Consider the following 27,538-nt stretch of genomic DNA (forward strand, 5'->3'; position numbering starts at 1 on the left):
CACAAAGATGGCGCCGCCCGTGCGGTTTTTCCCTTTAGTTCCTCCCACCTATCAAACTCTATGGTTTTTTGCGGGCCACTCTTGCCCCTTAAGCTCGGTGGCCACCTGACCTTGCTCCTGTTCTCCGCAGCTGACCTTGCTGGCTTAGCGGGGGTCGCTCCGCCTCTCCATTAAGAAAAGCAGCCAGTGACAAGGCGGCAGGGAACCCTATCCCCAGCGCCGTTCGAAAAACAACCAATGGGGACACGGCGGCCCCGCGGAAAAAGAGACCAATGGCCGAGAGGAGCCCGGATTCATTCCCATAACCGGACCAATCGGGGCGGACGGCACGGCGAACCCAACCAATAGGGAGTCCGTACTTGGAGCGGAAGCGGCGGGACACGGCCATGCCTGCGAGCCACGAGGGGGGGGTTGCCTGAGGGGGCGAGGCTTGTGTGCGCAGCGGCCAGTCATGCCGCGGCGGAGGGCGAGCACGGGCGGCGCTGGCCAATGGCGGCGCCTGGGGGGCGGGGCTTGTGGACAGGCGGGTTCGGGTGTCCCCCGGCTCCGGCTCTCTCGGCTGCTGCTGCTGCTCTTCCTGCCGCCGCCGCCACCGCGTGAGTTGGGAGCGGGGCAGGAGAGTCCGGGGCCGGAGGGCGGCGGGGCTCCGGCGGGGCGGGAGGGGAGGGGAGGCCGCGCAGGGCGGAGGAGCAGGGCAGGGAGTGCAGCTAGGCAGGCAGGGAGGGAGGCACGCGAGGGGGGAAGGAGGGGGAACCAAAATGGACTCTGCAGTGAGGGGAGTGGGAGGGAGGAGCTCTGGGAGAGAGTGGGCCCAAGGGTGGGGGAGGAGAGGGCCCAGGGGCTGGGAATCCCTCGCACCCCACTGCCTGCTACGAGGATCTCCCTCGGCCCAAGCCACCGGTTCCCGCTTTCAAGGGAATGGCCGCAGCTCGTCGGCAGAGCATGTGGCTTCCGCTCAGGAGGTCCCAGGTTCAAGCTGCAGCATCCCCTCCCCCGCTCCCCCCAGGTATAAAGCTGCTGCCTCAAACTCCGGAGAGCCCCTGGTGGTGCATCAGCCTGTAGCCCCATAGCCTGAAGTGGGGAATCATGGAGAAGCTTGTTTCTAGACTTGTTCTGAGTGTGATGTTGGTGTGTCTTCTAGAGTGGTCTACAGCTACACGCAGGGCTTGCCGATCAGAAGGTCAGCAGTTCGAATCCCCGCGACGGGGTGAGCTCCCGTTGCTCGGTCCCTGCTCCTGCCTACCTAGCAGTTCAAAAGCACATCAAAGTGCAAGTAGATAAATAGGTACCACTCCGGCGGGAAGGTAAATGGCGTTTCCATGTGCTGCTCTGGTTCTCCAGAAGCGGCTTAGTCATGCTGGCCACATGACCCTCAGCCAGTAAAGCGAGATGAGCGCCGTAACCCCAGAGTCGGCCACAACTGGACCTAATGGTCAGGGGTCCCTTTACCTTTACCTTACAGCTACACGCACATCAGATCTGCCAGGGTTTCAGGCAGGAGTTCCCCCCGCCACTTCCTGGAGATGCTGGGGAGAATTCTGAATTGGCCAAAGCCTCATTGCAGGCCCGCCTGGAAGTGCCCCCCGAGCACCAATGGTGATCTGGCGAGCGCTTACTACATAATAGAGCATCTGCTTTGGATGGCGAAGGGCACAGAGTCAGTCTCCTGGAAACTCTAGGTAGGACCGGGAGAGATTCCTGCACTCCCTGGCTGAAAACTTGGAGAGCTGTTGCCAGCTTTGTGGTGCATCAGCCTGGAATAGGATAGAAGGGAGGACTCCGAATTTACAAATGTTTCATTGTGTGGTTGCCTGGAAGTGCTCACCACTCACCACAGGTGATCTGGTGAGCGATTACCCAGTGGTTAGAGTATCTGCTTTGGATGTTGAAGGGGACAGGTTCAGTCTCCCGGCAACTGCAGGTACAGGTGGTGGAAAACACACACTTCTGAAACCCAGGAGAGCCACTGTCAGCCAGTATGAACTGGACTAAACTGGGTGGATCCCCGTGGTCAGACGTGGTATAAGGCAGCTTCCTACGACTGCAGCCTAACTGCAAGTCCTGGGAATGTTAGCTCAGACACTTGCATAGGACGGCAGTCTTGAATATCGCAAGCTTCCCCTTCTTTTGCTCTTACTGTACTGTATAAGCATTTCAGGCCAGGTGGTTCTTGGCATGTATACCCTGATACTTCAGAAGTGCTCCCTTTTTAGGAGAAGGGGGCTCAGTGATAGGGCAGATGTCCCAGTTTCAGTCCTCTTCATCTCCTGGTAGGGCTGTCAATGCCCCCTGCCTGAAACCCTGGAGAGCTTTTGTGAGTCAGTGTACACAGTATTGAGCTAAATACTCTCAGGCTTTTAGGCCACTATTATAAGAGCTTTATACTGTTCTGCTGATCTATCTCCACTCACTCCTAGACCACCCTTCCCCCAACTGTGGGTACCTAGATGTTGAACTACAGCCCCATAGCCTGAAGGGGGGAAGCATGGAGAAGCTTGTTTCTAGACTTGTTCTGAGTGTGATGTTGGTGTGTCTTTTAGAGTGGTCTAAACATATCAGATCTGCCAGGGTTTTAGGCAGGAGTTTCCCCCACCACTTTCTGGAGATGGCTGGGGACTCTTTCATGCAGAGCATGTAGCTTACCACTGAGCTACAACCCTGTCCTATATTAAGCCAGGATACTGTTCTGTTGATGATTCCTGCCACTGGTCAGCAACCAGTGGAAGCAGATTGACGCAGGCCATCGGTCTGCTTCTTTGAACCTGATACTAGGAATTGGTGGCCATATTCCAACCTTTGCTCATTGCAAAGCATAGGCTGTCACATCAAAGAATGGCCATTTCTGAAGGCCCTGAGCGAAACCTTCCACTTGAGCAGTTCTTTCCTTCTCCCTAGCTCCTCGCCATGGGTAATGTCCTGGCTGCCAGCTCCCCAGCGCCCCCTGCTGCCGTGCCAGGGCCGGGTTCTGGCCTCGTATCGGTTCCACCAGGATTCTCCATGCCCCCTGTCAGCGGGCTGGTTCCCCCAGCAGCAGATCGTGCCACAGAAGACAAGTGTGACCAGCTTCCCAACCCAGGCACCTTCGAGGAGTGTCACCGCAAATGCAAAGGTAAAATGCTCCACTAGCACATGGCAAAGGAAGGCAGCATCTACCTCATGGGACTCTTGTACTCCTAAAACAAAAGGAAGCTCATGTTTCTCCGTGTTGTTGGATTTCCAGCTTATTGAATACATATTTTGCCATGCAAGTTGCCTGTTTAGAGCATGTCTCTGGTGTGTCTGGTCTGTGCACAGGCTCTGGGAACCTCTCTTGGATTTTATTTATTTCATGCATATTGCACGTTCCATCATGTAAATTGAAAGCTGCATCTTTGGGGTTTCCTAGGTGGTCATGGCACTGAGCAGACCCAGATCTGTTATGCGCCTCCGGATTGGATCCTGGGAGCATGGAAGTAAGACATGCTCTGAGAGTGCTCCCATCAAATTAGTGAGAACCCCCGTTTCAATTTTGAAAGCAAAAGCTGCATTGCTACGTTTTCACGATAACCTAGCAGCGATGTGTGCTAAAGATTTGGTTAGCTAGAAGGTGGGCAGAGACCCTGATCTGTTATCTGTTTTCAGTGGCTAAGAGCGAGCTGCCAAGGCAGATGCCAGTTCAAATCTTCCCTTGGCCATTAACATGGGTAGGCAAACTAAGGCCCGGGTGCTGGAACCGGCCCAATCGCCTTCTAAATCCGGCCCGTGGGCGGTCCGGGAATCAGCATGTTTTTACATGAGTAGAATGTGTCCTTTTATTTAAAATGCATCTCTGGGTTATTTGTGGGGCATAGGAATTCATTAACCCCAGCCCCATATATAGTCCGGCCCCCCACAAGGTCTGAGGGACAGTGGACCGGCCCCCTGCTGAAGAAGTTTGCTGACCCCTGGCCATGAACTTACCACGTGACCTTAGCCATGCCTGCCTCATTTGGATGTGCAATATGGGGATAGCAGTGCTGGCATTATTTGTAAACTTCTAAGAAGAACTGAAAATTCCTTGCTGGCTTTCAGTTGTACATCTGTGCAGTGGAGTGTTTAGTGTGTGGGACTGAGACCTGGGAGACCAGGGTTCAAATCCCCACTCAGCTGTGAGACTTGCTGGGTGATCTTGGGCTAGTTACAGTGCCATCCTAATCTACCACGTAGGGTCTGGGGCGTGGGGAGAGAAACCCTCAATGCTTGAGCAACTTAAAGTGACATACGTATAAGTGTGAAGGTCTTTCATTTTTTAACAATCCTTGGTTTTATGCTAAATGCTTAATTCTTTTTATTAGACCTCCTGCTTGCTTTTCTTTCATGATGGAGCACTGTAGAGGCTTTCTGTGCCTTTGCCATCTTATCTCCCATCCAGCCACTGACCAGGCCTAGGCTTGGCTTCAGCAAGGCTGCTGTATGCTATGGTGTCACACCAGACACTGGAGCATGGCTCTGTAAAGGCAGTGACCGTTTCATGCAAGGGTTCTGTTCCCGGCCCCTGTGCACATCAACGGAGCGTGCATAAGCATGCCCTGCCCTCTTCCAGGTCAAAAAGACCGGCGCGTCATCAGTTGCACGTCAATTGGACACGCCTAAATGGCCGCCACCTGTAATCTGTCATGTCCTCCGGCTGTGCAGAGTACTTCTGTAAATAGCTATCATATAATTATTCCAAAAACCTTGCAGACACATTTTGAGAGGGAATCACTGTTCCAGGGGCCAGAGAGAGGCTGCATTTTGGCCCTGCGCCTTTGGTTCCCCTTCCCTAGCACAGGATGTATATTGCTTGTGATACGGCCAAGGATAGCTTGGCCATAAAATTCCATTCCTTAGGCAGAAGGTTTCAGAGGGGCTGTCACTTTCCCGAATTTGCTTCCCATCTTCGTAGGCACTTAAAAAAAAAAAAAAGATTCTAGTCCAGAGTTAGGGAGACGGTTTCCTTTTGACTTCTTGTGAAAAAGGCTAACAGTAGGCACAATGTATCGGTACTAGTTTCATTCATTTATGTAGCATGAATGTTGATGGTCCCCTTGCTTCACTTCCATGCCGAGTGCCAACTCTTCATTTAAACAGTCTAAGGCCTGGTCTCACCCATCCTGTGGAATGAGGTGGTTAGATCAACACGGACTGGGCTAGAGGGTGGGTGGGAATTACTTTTGGTGTGTGTGTACCCCTGCGTGGAAAATGTGCAAGCGAGAAACAAGCACATCCGGGAGTGGGGCTAGCTTGGAACCTTTCTCCCTGCCATGATAATTTAGTTCAGGGACAGCCAATGTAGTATCCTCCAACTCCCATCAAGCCCAGCCAGTATAGCCAGTTGTCAGGGATGATGGGAGTTGCAGTCCAATAACACCTGGAGGTCATCACACTGGCTACCCCAATTTCGTTATTCAATTTGCAGGAGGTCTCCCCCCCCCCCTTAATGCAAGGAAAGCATTCAAAAACAGCAGTTTCCGCAGAGAGACACAGCCTGAAGTGGTGCAGCATATTCTACCAATTCATTCTGTACACTAGACCAGACTTCAGCTGGTGCAGATCAGACCTCCTGTTTTCCAAAAGCTGTTTGCTCTCTTAGGTTTCTTGCCAGAGGCCTGAAGGTTGGATCTCATGTCTCTGCCTGCTTACCCGTTTTTGTTTTTACCTGCTTGTTCGTGCCGACACCCAATATGGAAAACACTTCCACACTCTCTCCCGATTGCCTATAGCATGTCCTGCCTTCAAGCAGCTCGGGACTGCAGGTGCTGGGTTCTCTCTCATTAGCCTTGCAATGAGAGGTAGGCTAGGCCGAGAGTGCGGCCAAGTGGGAATTTGAACACATTTCCTGTAATCAGACACTGGGCATCTCTGGGAGAGGCCCTAATAGCTCTTGTTTTGAGCAAGGGAAGCTTGAAAGGACAAAACGTGTCCACATGATCATCTGACACCCTCTTTTCTCACTGTTTCAGAATTATTCCCCATTCAGATGGAGGGCGTGAAATTGACTGTGAACAAAGGTCTCAGCAACCACTTCCAGGTAAGGGTGACTTCTTTGAATTTGCAGGCAATCTCACTCTAGAGATTTTGGGTTGCATCTAACTAAGTCTTGATTTCAGTGGGCTTACTCAGCGAACGAGTTGGATTAAAACCTACTATAACAGTAAACCATGGTTTGCAGCACACAAGCCTGTTTTTAGCCCTTAGTAGTTTTTGCAAGCAATATTTTGCATTAACCTGTGCAAATGTTGATTTAACTGCCTATCCAGTCCTATCTGTTCTTGGTATTTGTGGTGCATCAGCCTAAAATATAAGAGAGAGAGAGAGAGAGAGAGAGAGAGAGAGAGAGAGAGAGAAACTCTCTGAACTGACAAAGGCTTCAAAGTGTGGTCACCTGGAAGCAGTCGCCGCTCACCCCAGGCGATCTGGCAAACGGTTGCCGAGGGCTGTGGCTCAGTGCTAGAGTATCTGCTTTGGATGCAGAAGGACACAGGTTCATTTCTTGGCACCCACAGATAGGACTAGGGAGAGACCCCTGTCTGAAATACTTGAGAGCTGCTACCAGTCAGTGTAGTCAATGTTGGGCTAGATGGACTTTCTTGGTATACATTGGCTTGCTGTGTTCCTACATCTTAGTTTCACGTTGCTGTTTTGCGCATTTGTTGCCTTCTTCAGGTCAATCACACGGTGGCTCTCAGTACAGTTGGCGACTCCAATTACCACTTTGGGGTGACATATGTAGGGACAAAGCAGCTGAGCCCCACAGAGGTAAGTTTGCACGCATTGTGGTGGGGAGAAACAATAGGTGCTGTTTCTGCGGATCTTGGGCATCTGAATAATTGGGTCATTCTCTCACCTCTGTCAGTCAGGATCACTTTCTCCCATTTTATTTATCAAAGATACCATTTAATCACCCGCAGCAAAAGGTTCTGGGATGGCGAGCAAAAGCACGAACAACTATTACATGACATAGAAACACGAATCTGAGATCCTTCCGGCCATAACTTTTGTTACTCGAGCTTCTAGTGACTGCTTGCGCTAACTTTTGTCATGGCCACTGATCACATTAAGATTATTTATTACTTTGTTTTTTAATCCATGCCTGATTTGTAGTTTGCTCTGTGCCCTGCCTTGAAATCTTTGGTTAGAGAATGGGTTATAAATATTTTAGTAAAATAAAGTTGAAACAAAATGAAATCAAGCAAAACGTATAACTCAAGTTAAAATAGTTGTATTTGGGTACTCATTGACTGGTAATCTGAGGGTTCTTGATTACAGAATCATAGAATTGTTGGGGGGACCTTATGGGTCATCTAGACCAACCCCCTGCAATTTGTGTCTGTTATTCTTATTCTTACTACTTAACTTTGTTCTCCGAGTTGTATTTCATGTAATTATGGTAGCCTCCCTGGACCTTGGAACAGAATTCAAACAGCTTAGTTTCCGAATGTTTTGGCTCCTGAACGCCACAAACCCGGAAGTAAGTTTTCTGGTTTGCGGACTATTTTTGGAAGCCAAACGTCCAACGGAGTTTCCTGCAGCCAGTCAGAAGCTGTGCTTTGGCTTTTGAACATTTTGGAAGTCAAATGGATTTCCATTCGACTTCCAAGGTACGACTGTATTGTGGAAAGATGGAGCATAAATGCTCTACCTAAACAAGTCACTTATTGGTTACCCTTTGAATGTGCCTTTGTTCCTCTCTCTGCCTCAGGCCTTCCCTGTTCTGGTGGGGGACATGGACAACAGCGGCAGCCTCAATGCACAGATCATTCACCAGCTCACAAACAAAGTTCGCTCCAAGGTGGCCTTCCAGGTACTGAGTTGTTGGCTGAGCTCCTCCTCTTCTCCCTTCCCACAGGTCCTCCTGCTGCTGTCATCATCTTGCAGATCCAGGCCTTGCAGTATGCCCTGGGCCCTTTGGGTCACGGGGTATGTTGCTGGCCTGTGATTGAGGCTTGTAAATATCCCTATTTTCCTCATCACCTATGGCGAGCAGAATTGCCTTCAGGTGACCAGGGAGGTACCCTGCACTGCAAAACTAGATTCCCATTTAATTTACGACTACCAACTGACTAATGGACTAATTATCCCTGTCCATTGCTTAGGATTGGTTGAGGAGACTTTCTTACTTTATTTTTATATTTTAATTGCAGCGTCTCCCCCTCTTAGTCTGCTCTCTCCACGGTCGCTCTTTAATTTGGGGGTTTGCGAGGGTGGCGAAAGGGACTGGTTCTGGGATTCCCTGTGGTATGACTTGATAGCGATTCAGCCTCTTGGCGTCTCCTCAGAGAAGGTGTATCTGCATGCAACGCCAGGCCGTGTACTTGAGATCTCTTAATGCCTTGACAGTGGCTACCGGCAACTGACTTCTTGCCCCATGTGTCTCCCATCACATTGGGTTCAGTGTGGCCCTTGCGTGTCAGATTCCTTGTGCCAAATAAAACAAATATTTCTCTTCCCCCCGGCAACCCAGACGCAGCAATCAAAATTCGTGAACTGGCAGGTGGATGGGGAATACCGGGGCGCAGACTTCACTGCAGCCGTCACGCTAGGGAACCCCGATATCTTAGTGGGTTCAGGTGAGAAAGCTCCCATTCTCCTCTCCTCATTAGACTGGCCTTTGGCGTGGGTCCCTCTGTCCTGAGGGTGTGATCCACATGGCTGTATTTCTACCTGTCAGGTCCTGACAAATCCCCTTTCCTCTCGGCCCCACAGGGATCCTGGTAGCGCATTACCTACAGAGCATCACACCTTGCCTGGCGCTGGGTGGGGAGCTGGTCTACCATCGCCGCCCAGGAGAGGAGGGAACCGTCATGTCGCTTGCTGGGAAGTATACAGGTACCAACACAGCCTGCCAGATTCGCCCGCGAAACAGTTCCCGCAAAGCATCTCGAAGCAATTTCACAGTGAAAACAGTTTCATACATAAAAGCAGCACAGATGCGGAATGGTATACAGAATTTAGGGCCGATTTGAACTGTGTTCTGCGTATCTCACTGCTTAGCCCTCTTTGGCACCAATGTACGCATAGAGGATTAGGGCTGTCTCTCAAAAACCGAGGCAAGAAGGATTAGGCTGCAATTTTCAACTCCTTTAAAGAAAAAAGATAACATGCCTGATTCTCAGTATGTGGTGGGGTGTGTGTGACCAGTGCTAGCTTGAAGACCTAAGCCTTTGGAGGTTTACTTAAAGAGATAAGCCACGTTTGATTTTTGTAGAGCTTTAAAAAAGATTATTTTACTCATTTATGTAATTTATATACCGCCCTATACCTGGAAAGCTCATAGGACCTCAGCCTTTGACATTCTGGGCACTAGAAAATAAAAATCAAACTATGTCCACCACGCTTTTCCTTGGACTTATTACATGAATGATGCCAAGAGGTCAAATGCAGGAAAATGGTGCTCTCTGTGGCCTTGATGCAGTTGCTTAAAAATATATATATGCTGCATCATGTATTTGAAATGCCACCTTTCTGCCTTGTTGGGCCCCTAATGCTCAAAGCCTTTAATCTTGCTGTGGGTCAGGGTGGGGCCAGGACAGATGACCTCTGCTTGCCCACCAGCTCTAGTATCCTGTTTCCAACAGTGGCAAACCAAACGCTGGCAGGAAGCCCATAAGCAGGGTGCAAAGGCAAGAGGGCTTCTCGTTATATTCTGGTTAGAGTGTGGTGCTGATAATGCCAAAGTTTGCAGGTTCAGTCCCCGCATGGGACAGCTGCGTATTCCTGCATTGCAGGGGGGTTGGACTAGATCAGTGTTTCCCAGACTTGGGTCACTAGCTGTTTTTGGACTACAATTCCCATCATCCCTGACGACTGGTCTTACTAGCTAGGGATGATGGGAGTTGTAGTCTGAAAAAACAGCCAGAGACCCAAGTTTGGGAAACAGTGGACTAGAAGATTCATGGGGTCCCTTCCAACTCTACAATTCTATGGTGGCTCCCTGTACCTTGGAGGTGGGGAACCTCTGGCCCTCTGGGTGTTGCTAGACCACAACCCAGATGCCCGTTCTTGACCATTGGCCGTGCTGCTGGGGGCCAATTGGTGTTGGAGTCCCAGCAGCACCAACGATGGGGTCAGCAAACTTTTTCAGCAGGGGGCCAGTCCACTGTCCCTCAGACCTTGTGGGGGGCCGGACTATATTGGGGAGGGGGAATGATGCAAGAGCACCACAAGCCCTGGTGGCTGCTTACTTGTGTCTTACAAGCGGCAGGGGCTTGTGGCGGCGGGAAGATGAGCGGCATGCTCACGCACTGCTGTGGCTGGCACTAACAAAGCCCAGCCCCCTTCCTCCTCTAGGCAGGGCAGGGAAAAGCCAGGAGGAGGGAGGAGGCGCCGCTGCCATCGTGGTGTGAGGAAAAGAACGCACATGCTTGTGATCCACACGGCAATTCCCAGACCGTCTGCGGGCCAGATCCAGAAGGCAATTGGGCATGATCCAGCCCTCAGGCCTTAGTTAGCCGATCCATGACCTACGAGGTCACAGGCCTGCCACTCTTGCTTTTTCAGCTGCTAAGGACCAGTGACAGATCCATGGAGGAACGGGCCTAATATTTTCCAAAGGAGAGGCTAGGTTCCTGGGTTCTCAGCGATTCTTTCTCTCTTTCCCCCCCTCAGCACCTAACTGGATTGGGACTCTGACGCTAGGGCAGGCCGGAGCACACGCCACGTATTACCACAAAGCCAGCGATCAGGTTAGTGGCCGCTTGAAGATGGTTTGTGGGGTCAAGAGTAAAGCAAGGAAAAAACTGTTGGTGCGAAGTGTTCCTTCTTTGAACCACCTCCTCATCCTCCTCCCTTTCTGTGTCCTTCCAGTTGCAAGTGGGGGTGGAGTTTGAAGCCAGCACCCGCATGCAGGACACGAGCGTGACGTTTGGCTACCAGCTGGACCTCCCCAAAGCCAACCTACTTTTCAGAGGTACGGCATCCGTCTCCATCCCGCATGTTTCTACCCATGGGCAATGAGGCGTGGTGGGGAGACCTGCCTCTTGAGAGTTTCCCTTTTTGCTTCAGTTTTGAATATGCTGATTCCTGGCAAGCTGGCACCCGCCGTGTGGAATGCCCTCCCATCGGATGTCAAGGAAATAAACAATTATACGACTTTTAGAAGACTTCTGAAGGCAGCCCTGTTTAGGGAGGTTTTTAATATTTGACGTTTCATCATATTCTGTAGGGATCTGCCCAGAGTGGCTGGGGAAACCTAGCCAGATGGGCGGGGTATAAATTATTATTATTATTATTATTATTATTATTATTATTATTATTATTATTATTTATCATGGCACGGCTCTGGGCAGAAAGGACCCCAGGCAGCCTCTGAATGCAAATTAATGTATGAACATGATGCCAGAGAGAGAGGGACACACGATACACCGCAGACAAAATACAGTTTAGGCCCGCCTCGTTCCGCCGGCCAGCCTCCACCGCTTCTGACCATGACTTTCCCCCTTCTCCCTTTAGGCTCCGTCGACAGCAACTGGATCGTAGGAGCAGCCCTGGAAAAGAAGCTCCTCCCCCTGCCCCTCACGCTGGCGATGGGCGCCTTCCTCAACCACCGCAAGAACAAATTCCAGTGTGGTTTCGGCCTGACCATTGGCTAAGCCCGCCAGCCCTTCCTCCTCCTCCTCCTCCTCCTCCTCCAACCCCCACCGATTCAGTGCAGCTCGCACCCACTTTGTCCCGCCACCTGCATCCTCCTTCGGCTAGGGTCGCCTCCGTGGGATGGGCGTGGGGGGCCCGGGGAGCATGGGCGCGAGGGGATGGAGTAGGACGCATCAGGGTGCAGCTAGCTGGTTCTCAGGGAACTTGGGGGCAGGGGTCTGCGTGGGGCTTGGGGGGCTACTTCCCGGTTCCCCCTCTGGGCTTCTGCCCCCAAGGTACGGTTTTTTTTGCAAGAGCCAAAGGCGCCCGTGACATGAGCAGCTTCAATCGCTGCTGTGCCTGCCTGCTGCCACTAGAGGGGGGTGCTGCTTCGGGGATGGGGGGAAAGGCCTCTTCTTCTTTCTAAGGGGATCTGCGGCTGCCGGCACGGCAAGAGGGGGGCACAACGGTTTGGGCTTGGCATGGGGGGGGGGCGCACGGTTCCTGCACCCAGGACGGGGTGCTTTGCGATGGTTCTCTCCCCCTTTGCCTTCCCTGCTTTTCCTTTCTATTCCGAGAATTCTTCCTGACCCCCCAAGCCTGGAAGGGCAGAGGCAGGACTTGAAGATTTTTTTATATATATAAAAATGTCAGTGTATCCTAGTCTTTAGCCTTCAGGGCTTTTAAAAACCCACCGCCAGGGCTCCCTCGAACCTTTCTGCAGTGTGTCTGGGGAATGTTTGGGAACTCATAAGCTGCCCCCCTTTATTATTATTATTAACATTATTCCCCGCCCCCCAAATCGAGTCTCCTAAAAGTCCAGGATTTCATTTTTGTTCTGCTGCCTTCTGCTTTTCATTCAGTCTCCCCTCCCTCCCTACACCTCCACCTCTCCACCTGCCCTCAAGGGCTTTGCAAGAAGAATGCCCTCTGATGGCTTCTGCGTCTGCTAGATGTCACGGCGCCGCTTGCCCCTCGCCTTCCCAAACCTCGCCTCCTCTGCGCGGAGAAGCTCCACGGGACCATAGCAAGAGAGAGAGAAAGACGCCTGCCCCGCGTGCCTCCCGCTGCTGCCCTCCTGCGGAAGTGGCGGGGGAAATCTCTGCATGCCCTCCTCCCCTCCTGCCGCCAGAGACTTGAGTGTAAATCATGTTTATAAGTTAATGGGAATGAGAGGATCTTTTACAGAAGAAGAAGAATCTGCAAGGCAAAAGCTGCCTCCCTCCACTGCAAAGTTGGGAATATCTGGTTCCTATTAAAACAAAAAAAACCAACAACAGACACTCTTCCTGCTTGCCTTCCTTTTCCTCCAATCTCATAGACCACATAACACTGGTCTTGAAAGACCTACATTGGCTCCCAGTACGTTTCCGAGCACAATTCAAAGTGTTGGTGCTGACCTTTAAAGCCCTAAATGGCCTCAGTCTGTATACCTGAAGGAGCGTCTCCACCCCCATCGTTCAGCCCAGACACTGAGGTCCAGTGCCAAGGGCCTTCTGGCGGTTCCCTCGCTGCGAGAAGCCCAGTTACAGGGAACTAGGCAGAGGGCCTTCTCGGTGGTGGCACCCGCCCTGTGGAACGCCCTCCCACCAGGTGTCAAAGAGAACAGTTACCAGACTTTTAGAAGACATCTGAAGGCAGCCCTGTTTAGGGAAGATTTTAATGTTTAGCAGGTTATTGTATTTTAGTGTTCTGTTGGAAGCCTCCCAGCGTGGCTGGGGAAACCCAGCCAGATGGGCAGGGTATAAATAATAAATTATTATTATTATAGAGGAGGGAGCCATTGGAGATCCACGACTGAGGTCTTTTCGGTGCACGCTTGGTGTGGTCCCAGGAGTGTGATAAGTCCTGTGAATTGGCACTGGTGGAGTCCAGTGACCACGGCCTGAGCTGGGCTCTAGCAAGTCCCCAGTCAGTGTGCATCTCTGCCAGGAAGTCAGTTGTGAGAGTTAATGCAGTGGACAGATAAATGAACTTTGTCCCGGGCGACCTGGGCACACATACCCACTCGGCCAACAAAACCTGCTGCTTGCCCTTAAGCTGAGCCTGTCCCAACCTACCTTGCAGGTGATGGGAACTCCGCGAGCTTTCTGTGGCCTTGTTTGCATGTCGCTCTTTAACCATATAAAATAATTTGGTTTAGTTTGCTGCTCCTTCCTGCACCACACCAGAGAAGAGAAAAATCAAAGGCTGACTCCATGATACGTGCGAGCTACCATTGGTGGATTGTTTCTTCCAAACCAATGGAGCCAAGAAGAAACTTGTTGTTTGTTTTGAGAAAACAGAATATGTCTGCTGCTTTGCAAGTATCACTGAAGCCAGTCTCTGCTTTGTTTCCTTGCCGATGTGCTGAGCAGCAAAGTGTATTCATTTAGTTTATTCTAAGTTTAATGAAGGGATGTGGGTGGCGCTGTGGGTTAAACCACAGCCTAGGGCTTGCCAATCAGAAGGTCGGCGTTTAGAATCCCCGCAACGGGGTGAGCTCCTGTTGCTCGGTCCCTGCTCCTGCCAACCTAGCAGTTCGAAAGCATGTCAAAGTGCAAGTAGATAAATCGGTACTGCTCCGGTGGGAAGGTAAATGGCTTTTCTGTGCGCTGCTCTGGTTTGCCAGAAGCGGCTTAGTCATGCTGGCCACATGACCCGGAAGCTGTACGCCAACTCCCTCGGCCAATAAAGCGAGATGAGCACCGCAACCCCAGAGTCGGCCACGACTGGACCTAATGGTCAGGGGTCCCTTTAAGTTTAATTCATGTATTGCCAACATAGTGTCGTCCCTGACCCGCAGCTGTTGCTGGACATGCATGCCCCCAGGCTGTTGGACGTGTTGTCTGCAGCTGATGCCAGTTTTTGGCTCCCCAACATCTGCAGGGTCACAGGTTCCCCACCCCTGATTTAAAGTGATGTGAGACCCAGGCCAGTGTTGGTCTTCTATTTGCACTACGGCCTTGATTCTAACCTTCATAAGTAGCTCATGAAAGGGCTGCTGAGATGAGCAGTGTGAAGCAGTTTGGATTACTCGAAAGGCAGAACATGGAAATGGTGGTGGTTTATTGCAGGGCAAGTATACCTTTGCAATCCAAAGCACAGAGCCTCCGTCCTCAGGTGGTCTGGGACTCACCTGCGTGTGAAATGCAGCCATTTCACCTGAAAGCAATCAGGGCCATTATATAACAAGTTTTAATTGGCGCTTAGTGGCGTGTCCAGTAGCTTCATAGTTTCCTCCACTCTTGGAAGTGGTGCTTCATCTGTAAAACTATGGCGCTTAAAGGGCAGCTTGGAAAAGGACAGATTATTAAAAAGCTCTTTGCCTGTTGTACAGGACAGAATATTCTGCAGGGACAGAGTAGAGAATCCAGCATTTATATATATAGAGAGAGAGCGCTCCCAATTTAAAAATCATAAGCAATTTTCCAGCTCTGATGTTTTGAAAGATGGATAATACACAATGAAACCTTGGAAGCAAGGAGCTGAATATGATTAACAATTTGGCAAGGCTGCTTCCCAAGCAGCAAAAAAATGCATTGTGCAGAATTTGGGAGGGTCAAAGGACTGTGCTGGGTCTTTCCATAATACAGCAATAATAATTTTATTATTTCTACCCCAGCCACTCTGGGCATTTGGGGCAACCTCCATGACCAATAGAAGTACCCCTATACTCCCCAACTGTAAAATCTGTCAAATGGAGATTTCATTAGAACGCTGAGGTTCCGGCATGCTGCCTTGGTAAGGCTCACATGCAGATTCCCCAGCGATTTGGTGGGGGACGAACTTTTAAAAAGGCAAGCTCCATTTGCAAAGTAATTGAGCTAGCAAGTCACTCTTGGTGACCCAGATGCTGGTGGCTGAGAGTGAGCGTGACTCTTGCGCTCCTTGCACATGAAGACTGATTTGCAAGAGGAGTAGCTGTTGGAAGAGGGATGGAGCCAAATAGCTGATTGTGGAGAGTCAAGACCTCTCTGTCTAGACAGCCCTCCTGGCTTTCACCTCCTCCCCTGAAAATATGGGCTGCTGGGGGCCCTCTCCTTTGCTCACTCATCTCCCCGCTGGCTCGGCAGAGGTGCCTGAGCACTCCTTTCCCACCTGACGCAAGAATTGATCCGCTCAAAGGTGGCCAACCGTGGATGGTTAAAAGTGGGCGAGGCAGCTGACCTTGTGTGCTCCTGGCAGAGGCCACTCCAGGTGGAGAGTTTGGTAAGGGGGGGGGGGGCGTGCAGTCTAAATCTGGGCTGACAACTGATCACATTTTTATATTTAAAAAAACACCTTGATGAGCCATGGGATGCAAGCCAAGTGCTAGAGCACATGATACTTTGAAGCCTCAGAGAAGGTGGCAGTGATAAAATGTTAAAGGAATAATCCTGTTTCCTGGAATTCCTTTTTCCCTAAGGAAGGGCAACAAGGAGATGGAGGAGGAGGACGTCGGCAGGCCCTGGGCTGGTGCTTATGTAGGGAGGTAGCCAGGGATGCGGGTGGCTCTGTGGGCTAAACCACAGAGCCCAGAGCTTGCTGATCAGAAGGTCGGCGGTTCAAATCCCCGCAACGGGGTGAGCTCCCGTTGCTCAGTCCCTGCTCCTGCCCATCTAGCAGTTCGAAAGCATGTCAAAGTGCAAGTAGATAAATAGGTACCGCTCCGGCGGGAAGGCAAACGGCATTTCCGTGCACTGCTCTGGTTCACCAGAAGCGGCTTAGTCATGCTGGCCACATGATCCGGAAGCTGTATGCCGGCTCCCTTGGCCAGTAAAGCCAGATGAGCGCTGCAACCCCAGAGTCGGTCACGACTGGACCTAATGGTCAGGGGTCCCTTTACTTTTTAACCAGGTGAGGCCACACTGAGATTGATGGAGTGATGCTCCATCCTAATGCCTTCCCTTGTGTCATCTTGCAAATTTGAAATCTGCAAGGCAGTGCACAAAGGTGGGAAGACAAGGACCGGCAGAGAGTCCGGACTAGGCCTACTTCTGCTCTGGTAACACTCTGCATGCTCAATCTGGTCACAACACGAATGTGGCAAGCTGCCTTCTACCAATACCATTCACCTGGTTCGGCCTTGTCCGCACCGACTGCTGGCAACTCTCCGGGGGTTCAGGCAAGGGACTCTCCCAGCTCTGCCCGGAGGCACGGGAATCGAACCTGTGACCTGCACACAAAGCCCATGTTCTACCACTGGCTGTTGTGCCATGAGGAATGAATCAAAAGAGGCAGCCTGGTTGTGAAACTAAGAACCGTTCGGAGCCTGTGCTGTCCTTTTGCTCCTGTTCATGGTTCCCAAGTCCACAAACCTTCATCCCCTCGTTCTTGCACTGCAGGGGGGTTGGGCTAGATGTCCCTTGCAACTCCACCGTGCTTTGATTCTATGATCTCTACCCTTCCTAGCTCACTGAGCACCCCAGAGGTAATTCAGGGACAGTGCCCTGGTTCTGGGAGGGGCCTGGTGGGGTGGCAGTCGTGCCACCAGGTCTGCAGATGCAATTTCCAAATCCTTATCTCCTGCTGATCCAACTATAAATATAGACACAGGCAGAGAAGCTGGCCTACTCAAGAGGAGCCAATAGCCTGCAGAGCTAGGTAAGGAGAGCAGGCGCTTGGGTGGGGTTTGAGACCAGTGTGGGACTGGATACAAGCAGAGTTTGCTCAGATAGAATTCAAATTTCCTCTGGTTGCTGATTTCTCTGCCATCTGAGGTAAATGTGTGTGTGTGTAGCCGTTTCAGTTTATAGTGACAAATGGGGCGGGGGGAAGAGAGGTAATCCATATACATAGAATTGTTTCAGAAGTTTTAAGTCACTTGTAACCAAACTTCGTAAACAGTTTCTTAATAGCGGTGCAAATGTTTGAAGAAGTGAGTTGATGATCCTGCCTTAAGTCAGGTGGCGGATTTCAAACCAACACAAGTAGATTTCTAGAGGGGATGGCAGTTTTGCCCTAATCCCACACAGGCAAATAATAATAATAATAATAATAATAATAATAATAATAATAGTAATTATTATTATTATTATTATTATTATTATTATTATTATTATTATTAATTATTATCTGGCTGGGTTTCCCTAGCCACTCTGGGTGGCTTCCAGCAAAACACTAAAATACAATAACCTATTAAACATTAAAAGCTTCCCTAAACAGGGCTGCCTTCAGATGTCTTCTAAAAGTTTGGTAATTATTTTTGTCTTTGACATCAGATGGGAGGGCGTTCCACAGGGCGGGTGCCACTACCGAGAAGGCCCTCTGCCTGGTTCCCTGTAACTTGACTTCTCGCAGTGAGGGAACCGCCAGAAGGCCTTGGAGCTGGACCTCAGTGTCCGGGCAGAACAATGGGGGTGGAGATGCTCCTTCAGGTATACTGGACCGAGGCCGTTTAGGGCTTTAAAGGTAAATAATGCAATGGAGTACTAAAGCCGCATGAACACAGGACCCAGGGGCACACAGGCTGTTAAATCACTGTTGCCAGTAGGGCCTGGCGCCCACTGAGGCATGTAGGGCCGGAGGCCAACAGCAGGTGGCGCCAGAGCTAACGACTGGCAGAGCCAATGTTTTCTAGTTTTTCCCCTTCCCTAGTACCTGCTTCAGGGGCAGCACTGAGACTAATAAGTAGGACCTGACTGGCAGCGCTACCCCCTGGTTGTAAGCGAGAAGGCAGGCAGGTAAGAGTTGGCTGGTGATAGGATCAAGCTGTAAAGGTTCGGTCAGGGATGGGCAACTGACTATTGACCATGCTGGCTGGGAGATGATGAGTGTTGGATTCCCATAGAATCGGGAGGGCAGCAGGTTAGGGATAGCTGCCCCATGCCTCTAGCAACAGCTGATCTGCAGAAATCAGCTTTTAAATAAAAAAATGCAGGCAAGGTTCTGCATCATTAAGGTAAAGGTAAAGGGACCCTTGACCATTAGGTCCAGTCGTGGCCGACTCTGGGGTTGCGGCGCTCATCTCGCTTTATTGGCCGAGGGAGCCGGCGTACAGCTTCTGGGTCATGTATCCAGCACAACTAAGCTGCTTCTGGTGAACCAGAGCAGTGCACGGAAACGCCGTTTACCTTTCCGCCGGAGCGGTACCTATTTATCTACTTGCACTTTGTGGTTTCAAACTGCTAGGTTGGCAGGAGCAGGGACCGAGCAACGGGAGTTCACCCCGTCGCGGGGATTCGAACCGTCGACCTTCTGATCAGCAAGTCCTAGGCTCTGTGGTTTAACCCACAGCGCCACCTGCATCCTTACTGCATCATAACTGCCTGGCTATGTCTGTGGATGAAGTTGCTTACTGAGGTGCAGGAGCAAAAGCTAGTGGGAAAGTGGGCAACGCTGTAGGAACTTGGTGACCTTTTAACTTTGTGCAATTAAAAGAAATTCCTAAACTTTAGGCCCAAACCCCCCTGGAAAATACTACTAGTATTCCCCCATCCACCTTTTGGTTCTGGAGTCAAATCCTTTTATATGATGACATTCACACCCATCACCCCGAGGTCCCAGGGGAGCTTGCAACCACTGAAAGAGAAGGGGTCCAAAGTTAAAGACATGCCTCCTCCTTGTTTGCAGAAAGCTGTCTGACGAGGACACCAGGCACACGTCTGTGGGAAGGGGGGATCCACAACTCAGGGGCTGCCCCAGAGATTACCCTCTCCTGGGCCATTGCCCACCCTGAGTTTTTGAGGGCAGAGTGATGGGTAGTGAGCGGGAGAGAGGCCAGCGGGCCCTTCTCTTGCCAAACCGCTTTGGAGCCCCGGGTTAATGAGTGACAGGGTCAGAGTGGTCAGCCTGCCCTGCCACCCCATAAACGGATGCCTTTAGTCTCTCTTCTGACATTCCCCATTATTCTGCCTTTCCAGTGCCTCCCTGGGACCATTGCACCATGAAGCTTCTTGCTGTTTTTCTCAGCTTGGCCGCCATCATAGGTAAGTGGGGTTCCCTCCGGTTAGACTTTCCCCTCCTGCCTTCCCTTCATACAGCATTGGCAAACACAGCCAGGATCTAAAAAACCTTTCAATGCATTGAGTTGGGAGAAAGACCTACCACTGGCCCCACACAGGATCTGTGGTTTTTAACAGCTGCATTGGGAGCAGAAATCCCACAGGTGCAGCTCTTCCTGGCACATAGAAAGTGGGTGAGATGTTATCTGTTGTATTTTGACCCGTCGTGTATTAATGAAAGATGCAACGCTTCAGTCAGGAGGTGAATAGTGGCAGGCTGGATTCAGCTAACCCACCCCACTGGCAGAAGCTGGTTCAATGGGCTTCCCCCCCCCATGGACCCCCATGCCTCCCCCAAATCTCCGGAGGCTCAGGTGCAACCCCCCAGAACAGCACCTGGGGAGAGGAGAGGGGAGGTGTTTCCGCAGGGCAAGCAGAAATTCTTGTGTTGATAGAACTATCAACTTGTGTTGATAGAAGTATCTCCTTAGCACTGCATTGAATTCCACCCAATAATAACAGCAGCAGTTTGATTTGCAAGCCTGTGTAATGCTGATGTCAGTTTGGGCAATTCCAGAGGCAGAAAAGACAGGGCATGAGTGAGTCTGCCTGTAGTAAAGGTATATCCCACCCTGTTCTGTTTCACGGAGACCAGAAATGAGTCTCTGGTAAAAATTATCCTCAGCATTTGTCTTCTGGAGCTCTTGATAGAACTCCAGCCTAATGGTTGCCATTAATTTGATTCTGAATTGATTTTAGAATGAGTTGATTTCAGAATGCATTTCAATTAATCGATTTTATGCAAACTGTGTTACTTTTATTGTTGTTAGCTGCTCCGAGCCCGGTTTTGGCTGGGGAGGGCGGGATATAAATAAAAAAAATATTATTATTTTATTATTATTGATGTGAATCTTCACCAGATCTCAGAATTATAGAGTTGGAAAGGGAGTCTGAGGGTCGTCTAGTTCAACCTCCTGCAGTGGTAGAATCCTGCCTGCAGTTGTCCCTGGGTGGTCTTCATCCATCAAATGGTGGCTTAACTCTCTTTCCTCCCCAATTTCATGAAATTTGCCCCTTTAGTTCAACTAGGGCACCCAGGGTACCTAACAACAATACTATGAAATATTAAAAATTACAATAGACTAACAATAACTAAAAACATTGAAAGCCTGTAAAAAGGGGAACGGGGGCGATCCCCAGCATTAATAGATCTAAGAGCGAAGGTAAAAGGATGGAAAATGCGAAGGAGTGGAAAAATAAAAAGACCCCTTGCCTGGCATGGAAATAATAAAGGACTTGGCGTTGGGCAAACCTCTCTGGGGTGAGGAGAGACTTGCAGTTCCATAGGCAGGGAAAATACACTCTTTCCCTCAAAAGGCAGGAGCGCTTGGAGAGATACCCCTGAAGATGATCGTGATAACCAGGCACAAAGGTCACTGATCCTCGTGATCCTTTGAGACCTGCCAAAATCAAAACACCACAGAGATGCCCAAACAGGCCACGTCAAATCGTTGTGGCTTCCCTCAAAAGAATTCTGGGAGCTCTGGCAAAACTGACATACAAGCTACGGGACAAGGATAACTGTGACTTTAAAGATGAATGGGAATCCTTTACAAAGTATATGAAGACGCAACAAAGCGAACTGGACTCCTAGGCTGGCTTTGAATAAACATTCACAAACTTTTTTTTGATAATAATCAGATAAATAGTTTGAGGATCTATACAACTGTGTAACATGCAGAAAACAGCATTTTTAGAGAAATCAAAGACTGAAACTGAGGGAAGTTGGGGGTGGGGGGTTCTGTGGGGGGGAGGGAGGAAAAATGGGGGGAAATAAGGATGATATCTTTCTGGATAATATGTTTTGTTTTAATTTTGAATAAAAAGGTTATTAAAAAAAAAGAATTCTGGGAGCTGTAGTTTGCTAAGGGCTCTGAGAGCTTTTAGGAGCCCCCCCCCAACTTCCCTCAGTTTAATGGCCAGTCTTTATTTCCAGCAAACTCTGGGAACTGTAGCTCTGCGAGGGGAATAGAGGTCTCCTAACAACGCCCTGCACCCTTAACAAACTACAGCTCCCAGAATCCTTTGGGAGGATTTAAAGCGGTGCTGTAGAAATGTGCTGTGAATGTGGCCACGCTCTGTTTTTCTGAGGTAAAAGAATTCACACTTGTGTCAAGGCAGGAGAGCCTCAAGGCCGATTCCATAGTGAGGATGCATTCTTATAAAGTTAGGGCTGCCATGTGTCCGGGATCCATCCATCCAAAAATGGTGTCCAGGTGGAATTTTCAGAAATCGGTTATAATGGCTGGGAAAAGCTGGGCTAATAATAATAATAATAATAATAATTTATTATTTGTACCCCGCCCATCTGGCTGGGTTTCCCTAGCCACTCTGGCCGGCTTCCAAAAAAATATATTACAATACTCTAATACATCAAACATTAAAAGCTTCCCTAAACAGGACTGCCTTCAGATGTCTTCTAAAAGTTTGGTAGTTATTTTTCTCTTTGACATCAGATGGGAGGGCGTTCCACAGGGCGGGTGCCACTACCGAGAAGGCCCTCTGCCTGGTTCCCTGTAACTTGGCTTCTCGCGGGGAGGGAACCGCCAGAAGGCCCTCGGCGCTGGACCTCAGAGTCTGGGCTCAATGATGGGGCTGGAGACGCTCCTTCAGGTATACAGGACCGAGGCCATTTACGGCTTTAAAGGTCAGCACCAATACTTTGTATTGTGCTTGGAAACGTACTGGGGGCCAATGTAGGTCTTTTAAGACCGGTGTTATGTGGTCTTGGTGGCCGCTTCCAGTCACTAGTCTAGCTGCCACATTCTGGATTAGCTGCAGTTTCCGGGTCACCTTCAAAGGTAGCCCCACGTAGAGCGCATTGCAGTAGTCCAAGCGGGAGATAACCAGAGCATGCACCACTCTGGCGAGGCAGTCCGCAGGCAGGTAGGGTCTCAGCCTATGTACCAGATGGAGCTGGTACACAGCTGCCCTGGACACGGATTTAACCTGTGCCTCCATGGACGGCTGTGAGTCCAAAATGCTGCCCGTATCAAAAATGTTTAATTATAGGCTATTTTATCCCAATAAAATAGCTTTTAAAATTTTTACCTGTTTTGGAGATTTTGCAAAAAAAATGGGGAGGGAGACGCTCAACAACTTTTGTGTCTGGATTTTCACTTTTTGATGGCAACCCTATAATATGTGGCTTCCTTCCTTCCTTCCTTCCTTCCTTCCTTCCTTCCTTCCTTCCTTCCTTCCTTCCTTCCTTCCTTCCCACAGGTTCAGCTTCAAGCGATGAACCTGCCAGCACCGCCCTGACTTGGAAGCAGATCCTCAGCCCCTTTGAAAGTTTCAAGCTACCCGAGGAGATCAGGTGACACAATATCTTTATATAAACACACAAACCACATCACCCTCCCAAGCACAGGTTGTACTGACCCAGACAAGGGCTGACATCACGGGATGCCACGTTGAATTTGATAAGAGAAATCTCCATGGGTGATTTGAAATCTCTAGCCTCTGACTAGACTTATGATGCAGCAGATACAAACTTGGCTCACTCACAGGTGCTTTACAGAGATGAGGGTCCTTCAACATCATCTAAGAATCTGGAATTTAGAATGGGCATCCTGGGAAATAGATGCATCTCTTTCATTGGAACTGCAGGTTTAAAATGTACTTAGGGTTCCTTTGGGGTGTGACATTTATCTCCCAAAGGAGGCCAGAACATCAGTGGCAGAGCAAAGCAAAGACACACATGGTCAGTGCAAGAGCCCTGCTGGATTTCCCCTCCTGCTATTTATGTTTGTATGCTGCTTAACTGTCAATGAAGCCCCTAAGCGGTTTACAAAAGTGTGTGTGTGTGTGTATATATATATATATATATATATATATATGCTTTCGTAAAACCTGCATATATATATATATATATATATAATACATTACAATTGCCGGTAAATGTTCAGAACATGTTTATAGCAAAAGCAAAAGTGTTACTGCTGGTATATAAAACCCTTAACAGCATGGAAATTTATGTGTGGGGATTGCCTTACCCCACAAGTGCCCACTTGATCACTTTGATTTTTGGAACTGAAACTGTTACAGCCTCCACATATAACATCTATTTCCACATACAGTGGTACCTCGGGTTAAGTACTTAATTTGTTCCGGAGGCCAATTCTTAACCTGAAACTGTTCTTAACCTGAAGCACCACTTTAGCTAATGGGGCCTTCTGCTGCTGCCGTGCCACCGGAGCATGATTTCTGTTCTTGTCCTGAAACAAAGTTCTTAACCCGAGTTACTATTTCTGGGTTAGTGGAGTCTGTAACCTGAAGCGTATGTAACCCAAGGTACCACTGTATAATTATTGTAACAGCACCTACACACTGGCAATCTCTGCCTATTAACCACAGGCAGGCGTGTTCGCTGTATTTCTTTTTTGGCACCTGCTTAAAACATGTTTGTTTTCGCAAGCCTGTCCAGACATGTCAAATGTGTTTATATATATATATATTTTAAGATTACTGCTGATTTTAACTATATTTAAAAGGCTTTCATTGCTCATTATCAGTTGCTTTTAACTGAGAATAGTTGTATTTTTGTAAACCCCTTTGAGGTTTTATTACAATTAAACAGGGTGTAAATGTTGTTAAGCAAATAAATAAATTACCCTCGTATTCCATGAATTTGCCTAGTCCCTTTTGAAGCTATCTTAGTTGGTAGGCATCAGTGCAGCTTGTGGTAGGTTTCACCTGTGTGTTGTGTGAAGAAGTGTTTGTTTTTGCCTTTTCCTCCTGAGAAGGAGAAAGAGAAGCCAGCTTGAATAACTGGCCTCAATACAACATACTCCTTGAAGGACAACTGGCCTGTAGGTTTCTCTCAGGCTAAACTATTTCTCCTCTGCTTCTGACGAAAGAAGAATGGCAGACGAAATTAATGGACTATGTAGAATTGGACAAAATGATAGGAAGGGTTCGAAACCTGCGGGACCAGAGATTTACAGAAGATTGGAAGAAGCATATGAATTATTTGAAGAGCAACTGTCATCAACAAATTACGCTAGTAGGACTACAATAAGTTTTGTAAGGAGAAATATATGAAGTGTTACAAAGTAGAAAAAGATAGAGATATTGGTTATGAGTTTGAAATGTAATACAGTGGTACCTCTGGTTATATACGCTTCAGGTTACATACGCTTCAGGTTACAGACTCCGCTAACCCAGAAATAGTGCTTCAGGTTAAGAACTTTGCTTCAGGATGAGAACAGAAATCGTGCTCCGGCGGCGCGGCAGCAGCAGGAGGCCCCATTAGCTAAAGTGGTGCTTCAGGTTAAGAACAGTTTCAGGTTAAGTACGGACCTCCGGAATGAAATAGGTATGTAACCCGAGGTACCACTGTAGGGAAAATAAGAAATGCATACTAAGAGATTAGATTGGAAAATTTTCAGACAGGACTAATGGAAGTCAAAAAAATTGAATAAGATGTAAACGTATGTTTACTTACTGTTGAAAATGGTATGTTAAAAAGCTAATTATATATATATTATATTATAATTATATACTATTTCTCCTCTGCAGCACCCAGGCTGCCGACAAATTCAACAGAGTCCAAAGCCACCTGGCAGAACTGAAGGACCAGCTTCTTCCGGCCCTCCAAAAGGTGACGGAGGACCTGCAGGAGCTGAATCGGAAGGTGCAACCTTTTGCAGAAGCTCTGGACCAGAAGTTGCGGAGTGGCATCACCAAAGTACATGAGCGCGTAGCCCCTTACACCGAGAAGTTGCAGGAGCAGGCAGAGCAACGGATGGAGACCTTGCAGCAGACCCTGGCCTCTGGCAGGGAGAAGCTGACGCAGAACGTGGAGGATATCCGAGCCCAGCTGGAGCCTATTGTGAAGGACATGAAGACCAAAATCCAACAGCAGACCCAGGAGCTCCGCCCCGTCATCCAGCGACTTCACGGCAATCTCAAGCAGACCTACAAAAGCTTGCAAGACTGCGCTGAAGACTTCCCGGGTTGTCTGGCCAAGTTTATGCTGCCGCCCGAGTGAGAACCTGGTCTAGCAACCAAGAGGGGGTGAGCAGCAGGATAAGGATGGAGGGAGTCTGGGCTTTGTGCTGGAAATTCTCAGACAGGCGCCTAGCAAAGGTTGAAGCTGCTGAAGAGCCACACTTTCCCTGACACAACGACTCCTTATGCCTGTAAACATCCCCTTAATGGAGCAATAAAAAATCTAGCCTTTAATTATCCTTGTTGTCTTTGTGAATTTCATGGGGATTGTGTGTGTGTGTGTGTGTGTTGGAGAGGCAGGGAAGCAGTATGGACATTAAATTGAGGAATGAGATATCTGAATTTCTGCACTACAGTGGACGCTCGGGTTGCGAACGTGATCTGTGCCTGAGGCACGTTCGCAACCCGCAGCGTTCGCAACCTGCAGTGCTGCGTCTGCACACGTGTGGGTTGCAATTCAGTGCTTCTGTGCATGCGCCAAAATCCAAAAGTACCATATTTTCCACACTATAAGACACACCTTTTCCCTCCTAAAAAGTAAGGGGAAATGTGTGTACATCTTATGGAGCCAATACAGGCTTCGTGCGGCTAAGCCAGAACAGCGAGAGGGATTGCTGTGCAGTGCTCCCTCTCGCTGTTCTGGCACAGCCGCGCAAAGCCTCTGCATGGCAGCAGGGAGCCTTCATCCCGCTGCCCTGAAGAGGCTGCGCAGCTATCCCAGAAGCCAGAACAGTGAGAGGGACCATCCCCCACCTCCCGGAAAAGCCCGCAAGAGCTGCGCAGAGCGTGAAAGGGAGTGCTGAGCAGAGCCTGGGATGCATACAGACTCTGCTCAGCGCTCCCTTCAAAGAATATTCTTTTTCTTGCATTCCCCCTCTAAAAACTAGGTGCGTCTTATGGTCAGGTGCATCTTATGGAGTGGAAAATACGGTAACCTTTCCCGGCACTTCCGGGTTTGGCATGGTGAGCAACCCGAAAACAGACAACCCAAGGAAATTGTAAAATTGAGAGCGGAGCACCTCAAAAGCACCAATTTTAAACAGGAAGGGTCAACTGGAAATATCATGGATCTTGTTGGGGCAGAGCCCCTCTGAGCTCTGGGGCTCAATTTAAAGGACTATCCAAGAGGCCGGCAGAGAGGAACTGAGGATGACTTGAGAGCCTCGGATGTGAGATCTCCAGGCTAAACATTATTGACTGATGAACACTTATTCGGGACTAAAACCGGGAAAAGGAGGGGGTGAAGTTTGGTAATCCAAAGGGTACATAATTATTAACTATTTTGTTTTAATTTGTTCTGTAATTTGTATGGAAGTTGGGAAAGCCTTGGAAGGGAAAAAATTGATCGACTTTAAGAAATATGTTAAAGAATAAGAAATGATGTATAAGATATTTTAGATTAGATGAGTTAAAATTGGTCTTTAGAATGGTTAAAAGGAAATGAAATTAAGGCATGTAAAAGTAATTAAATGGAAGAAAGAGGAAAGGTAAAACAATAGTATGTAAAAATTATTAAGTGAAGGTTGAGAAATAAGTAATAAGGATTTGCGGGATTAATAACTTGAATGGGAATACAAGAAGGGGAGGAGTGAGGAGGTCTGAGAAAGAAGTCATATGAAAATAAGCAACTGAAATTTTAATTGTTTTTAAGTTTTTTGTATTTTTGTTATTTTCTTTCTTTCTTTCTTTTTGTGTGTGTTTATGTTTATTATTGAAAATGCTAATAAATATTTATTTAAAAAAAAGAAAAAAGAAAACAGACAACCCAAAGCGTCTGTAACCCGAGGTATGACTGTACTTTAAACACAATAGACCAAATAGCATCATTTACAGTTTTCTAGGCCATCTTTCTGCTGAATCTCTCAAGGCAGCAAACAGAAATTCAGGATCATGGGAAGGGAGAAGAGTTAAACCCCACTTGCCTTGCCATTCTTGGTTCCTGATCCAATCAGCCACCCCCTGCTTTTGCAATTTTGTGGAAACTGCACTTAAAAGGAACAACTAGGTAGCTAGCAGAACATGTAGTTCAGCCATTGTCACTTATCCTGCAATGC

General features: G+C 48.9%; 2 protein-coding genes across 5 annotated transcripts; both read left to right on the forward strand.

The window, feature by feature from the left end:
* Positions 1 to 472: 472 nt before the first annotated feature.
* TOMM40 (translocase of outer mitochondrial membrane 40) lies at positions 473 to 12,847 on the forward strand. Of its 2 annotated transcripts, none has more exons than XM_083754141.1 (10): positions 473 to 596; positions 2,896 to 3,109; positions 5,961 to 6,028; positions 6,664 to 6,756; positions 7,700 to 7,801; positions 8,462 to 8,567; positions 8,704 to 8,826; positions 10,606 to 10,682; positions 10,804 to 10,906; positions 11,449 to 12,847. In XM_083754141.1, the coding sequence occupies exons 2-10, from the start codon at positions 2,905 to 2,907 to the stop codon at positions 11,586 to 11,588; spliced, it is 1,017 nt and encodes a 338-aa protein (XP_083610267.1). In that variant the 5' UTR covers positions 473 to 596; positions 2,896 to 2,904; the 3' UTR covers positions 11,589 to 12,847. The 2 variants fall into 2 exon arrangements, with proteins under 2 accessions (XP_083610267.1, XP_083610266.1); XM_083754140.1 differs by lacking the exon at positions 473 to 596 and adding an exon at positions 1,868 to 1,921.
* A 4,219-nt stretch (positions 12,848 to 17,066) lies between these two features.
* On the forward strand, positions 17,067 to 25,718 carry LOC310851716 (uncharacterized protein). Of its 3 annotated transcripts, none has more exons than XM_083754377.1 (4): positions 17,067 to 17,133; positions 19,392 to 19,457; positions 22,755 to 22,848; positions 25,053 to 25,718. In XM_083754377.1, the coding sequence occupies exons 2-4, from the start codon at positions 19,415 to 19,417 to the stop codon at positions 25,522 to 25,524; spliced, it is 609 nt and encodes a 202-aa protein (XP_083610503.1). In that variant the 5' UTR covers positions 17,067 to 17,133; positions 19,392 to 19,414; the 3' UTR covers positions 25,525 to 25,718. The 3 variants fall into 3 exon arrangements, with proteins under 3 accessions (XP_083610503.1, XP_083610504.1, XP_083610502.1); XM_083754378.1 differs by having other exon boundaries at positions 17,113 to 17,249; XM_083754376.1 differs by lacking the exon at positions 17,067 to 17,133 and having other exon boundaries at positions 19,315 to 19,457.
* Positions 25,719 to 27,538: the final 1,820 nt, after the last annotated feature.

Source organism: Podarcis gaigeae, assembly GCF_964106915.1.
Source record: "Podarcis gaigeae genome assembly, chromosome: 8".
In the NCBI taxonomy this organism is placed as follows: Eukaryota; Metazoa; Chordata; class Lepidosauria; order Squamata; family Lacertidae; genus Podarcis; species Podarcis gaigeae.

Bases quoted from the DNA above. Each gene is read 5' to 3' on its own strand.
- TOMM40 (XM_083754140.1), top strand. From the start codon at position 1,883: ATGTTGAAGGGGACAGGTTCAGTCTCCCGGCAACTGCAG. The intron at 6,029-6,663 runs GTAAGGGTGACT...TGCCTTCTTCAG, and splicing joins GTCTCAGCAACCACTTCCAG to GTCAATCACACGGTGGCTCT. The intron at 6,757-7,699 runs GTAAGTTTGCAC...TCTCTGCCTCAG, and splicing joins AGCAGCTGAGCCCCACAGAG to GCCTTCCCTGTTCTGGTGGG.
- LOC310851716 (XM_083754377.1), top strand. From the start codon at position 19,415: ATGAAGCTTCTTGCTGTTTTTCTCAGCTTGGCCGCCATCATAG. The intron at 19,458-22,754 runs GTAAGTGGGGTT...TCCTTCCCACAG, and splicing joins CAGCTTGGCCGCCATCATAG to GTTCAGCTTCAAGCGATGAA. The intron at 22,849-25,052 runs GTGACACAATAT...TCTCCTCTGCAG, and splicing joins AAGCTACCCGAGGAGATCAG to CACCCAGGCTGCCGACAAAT.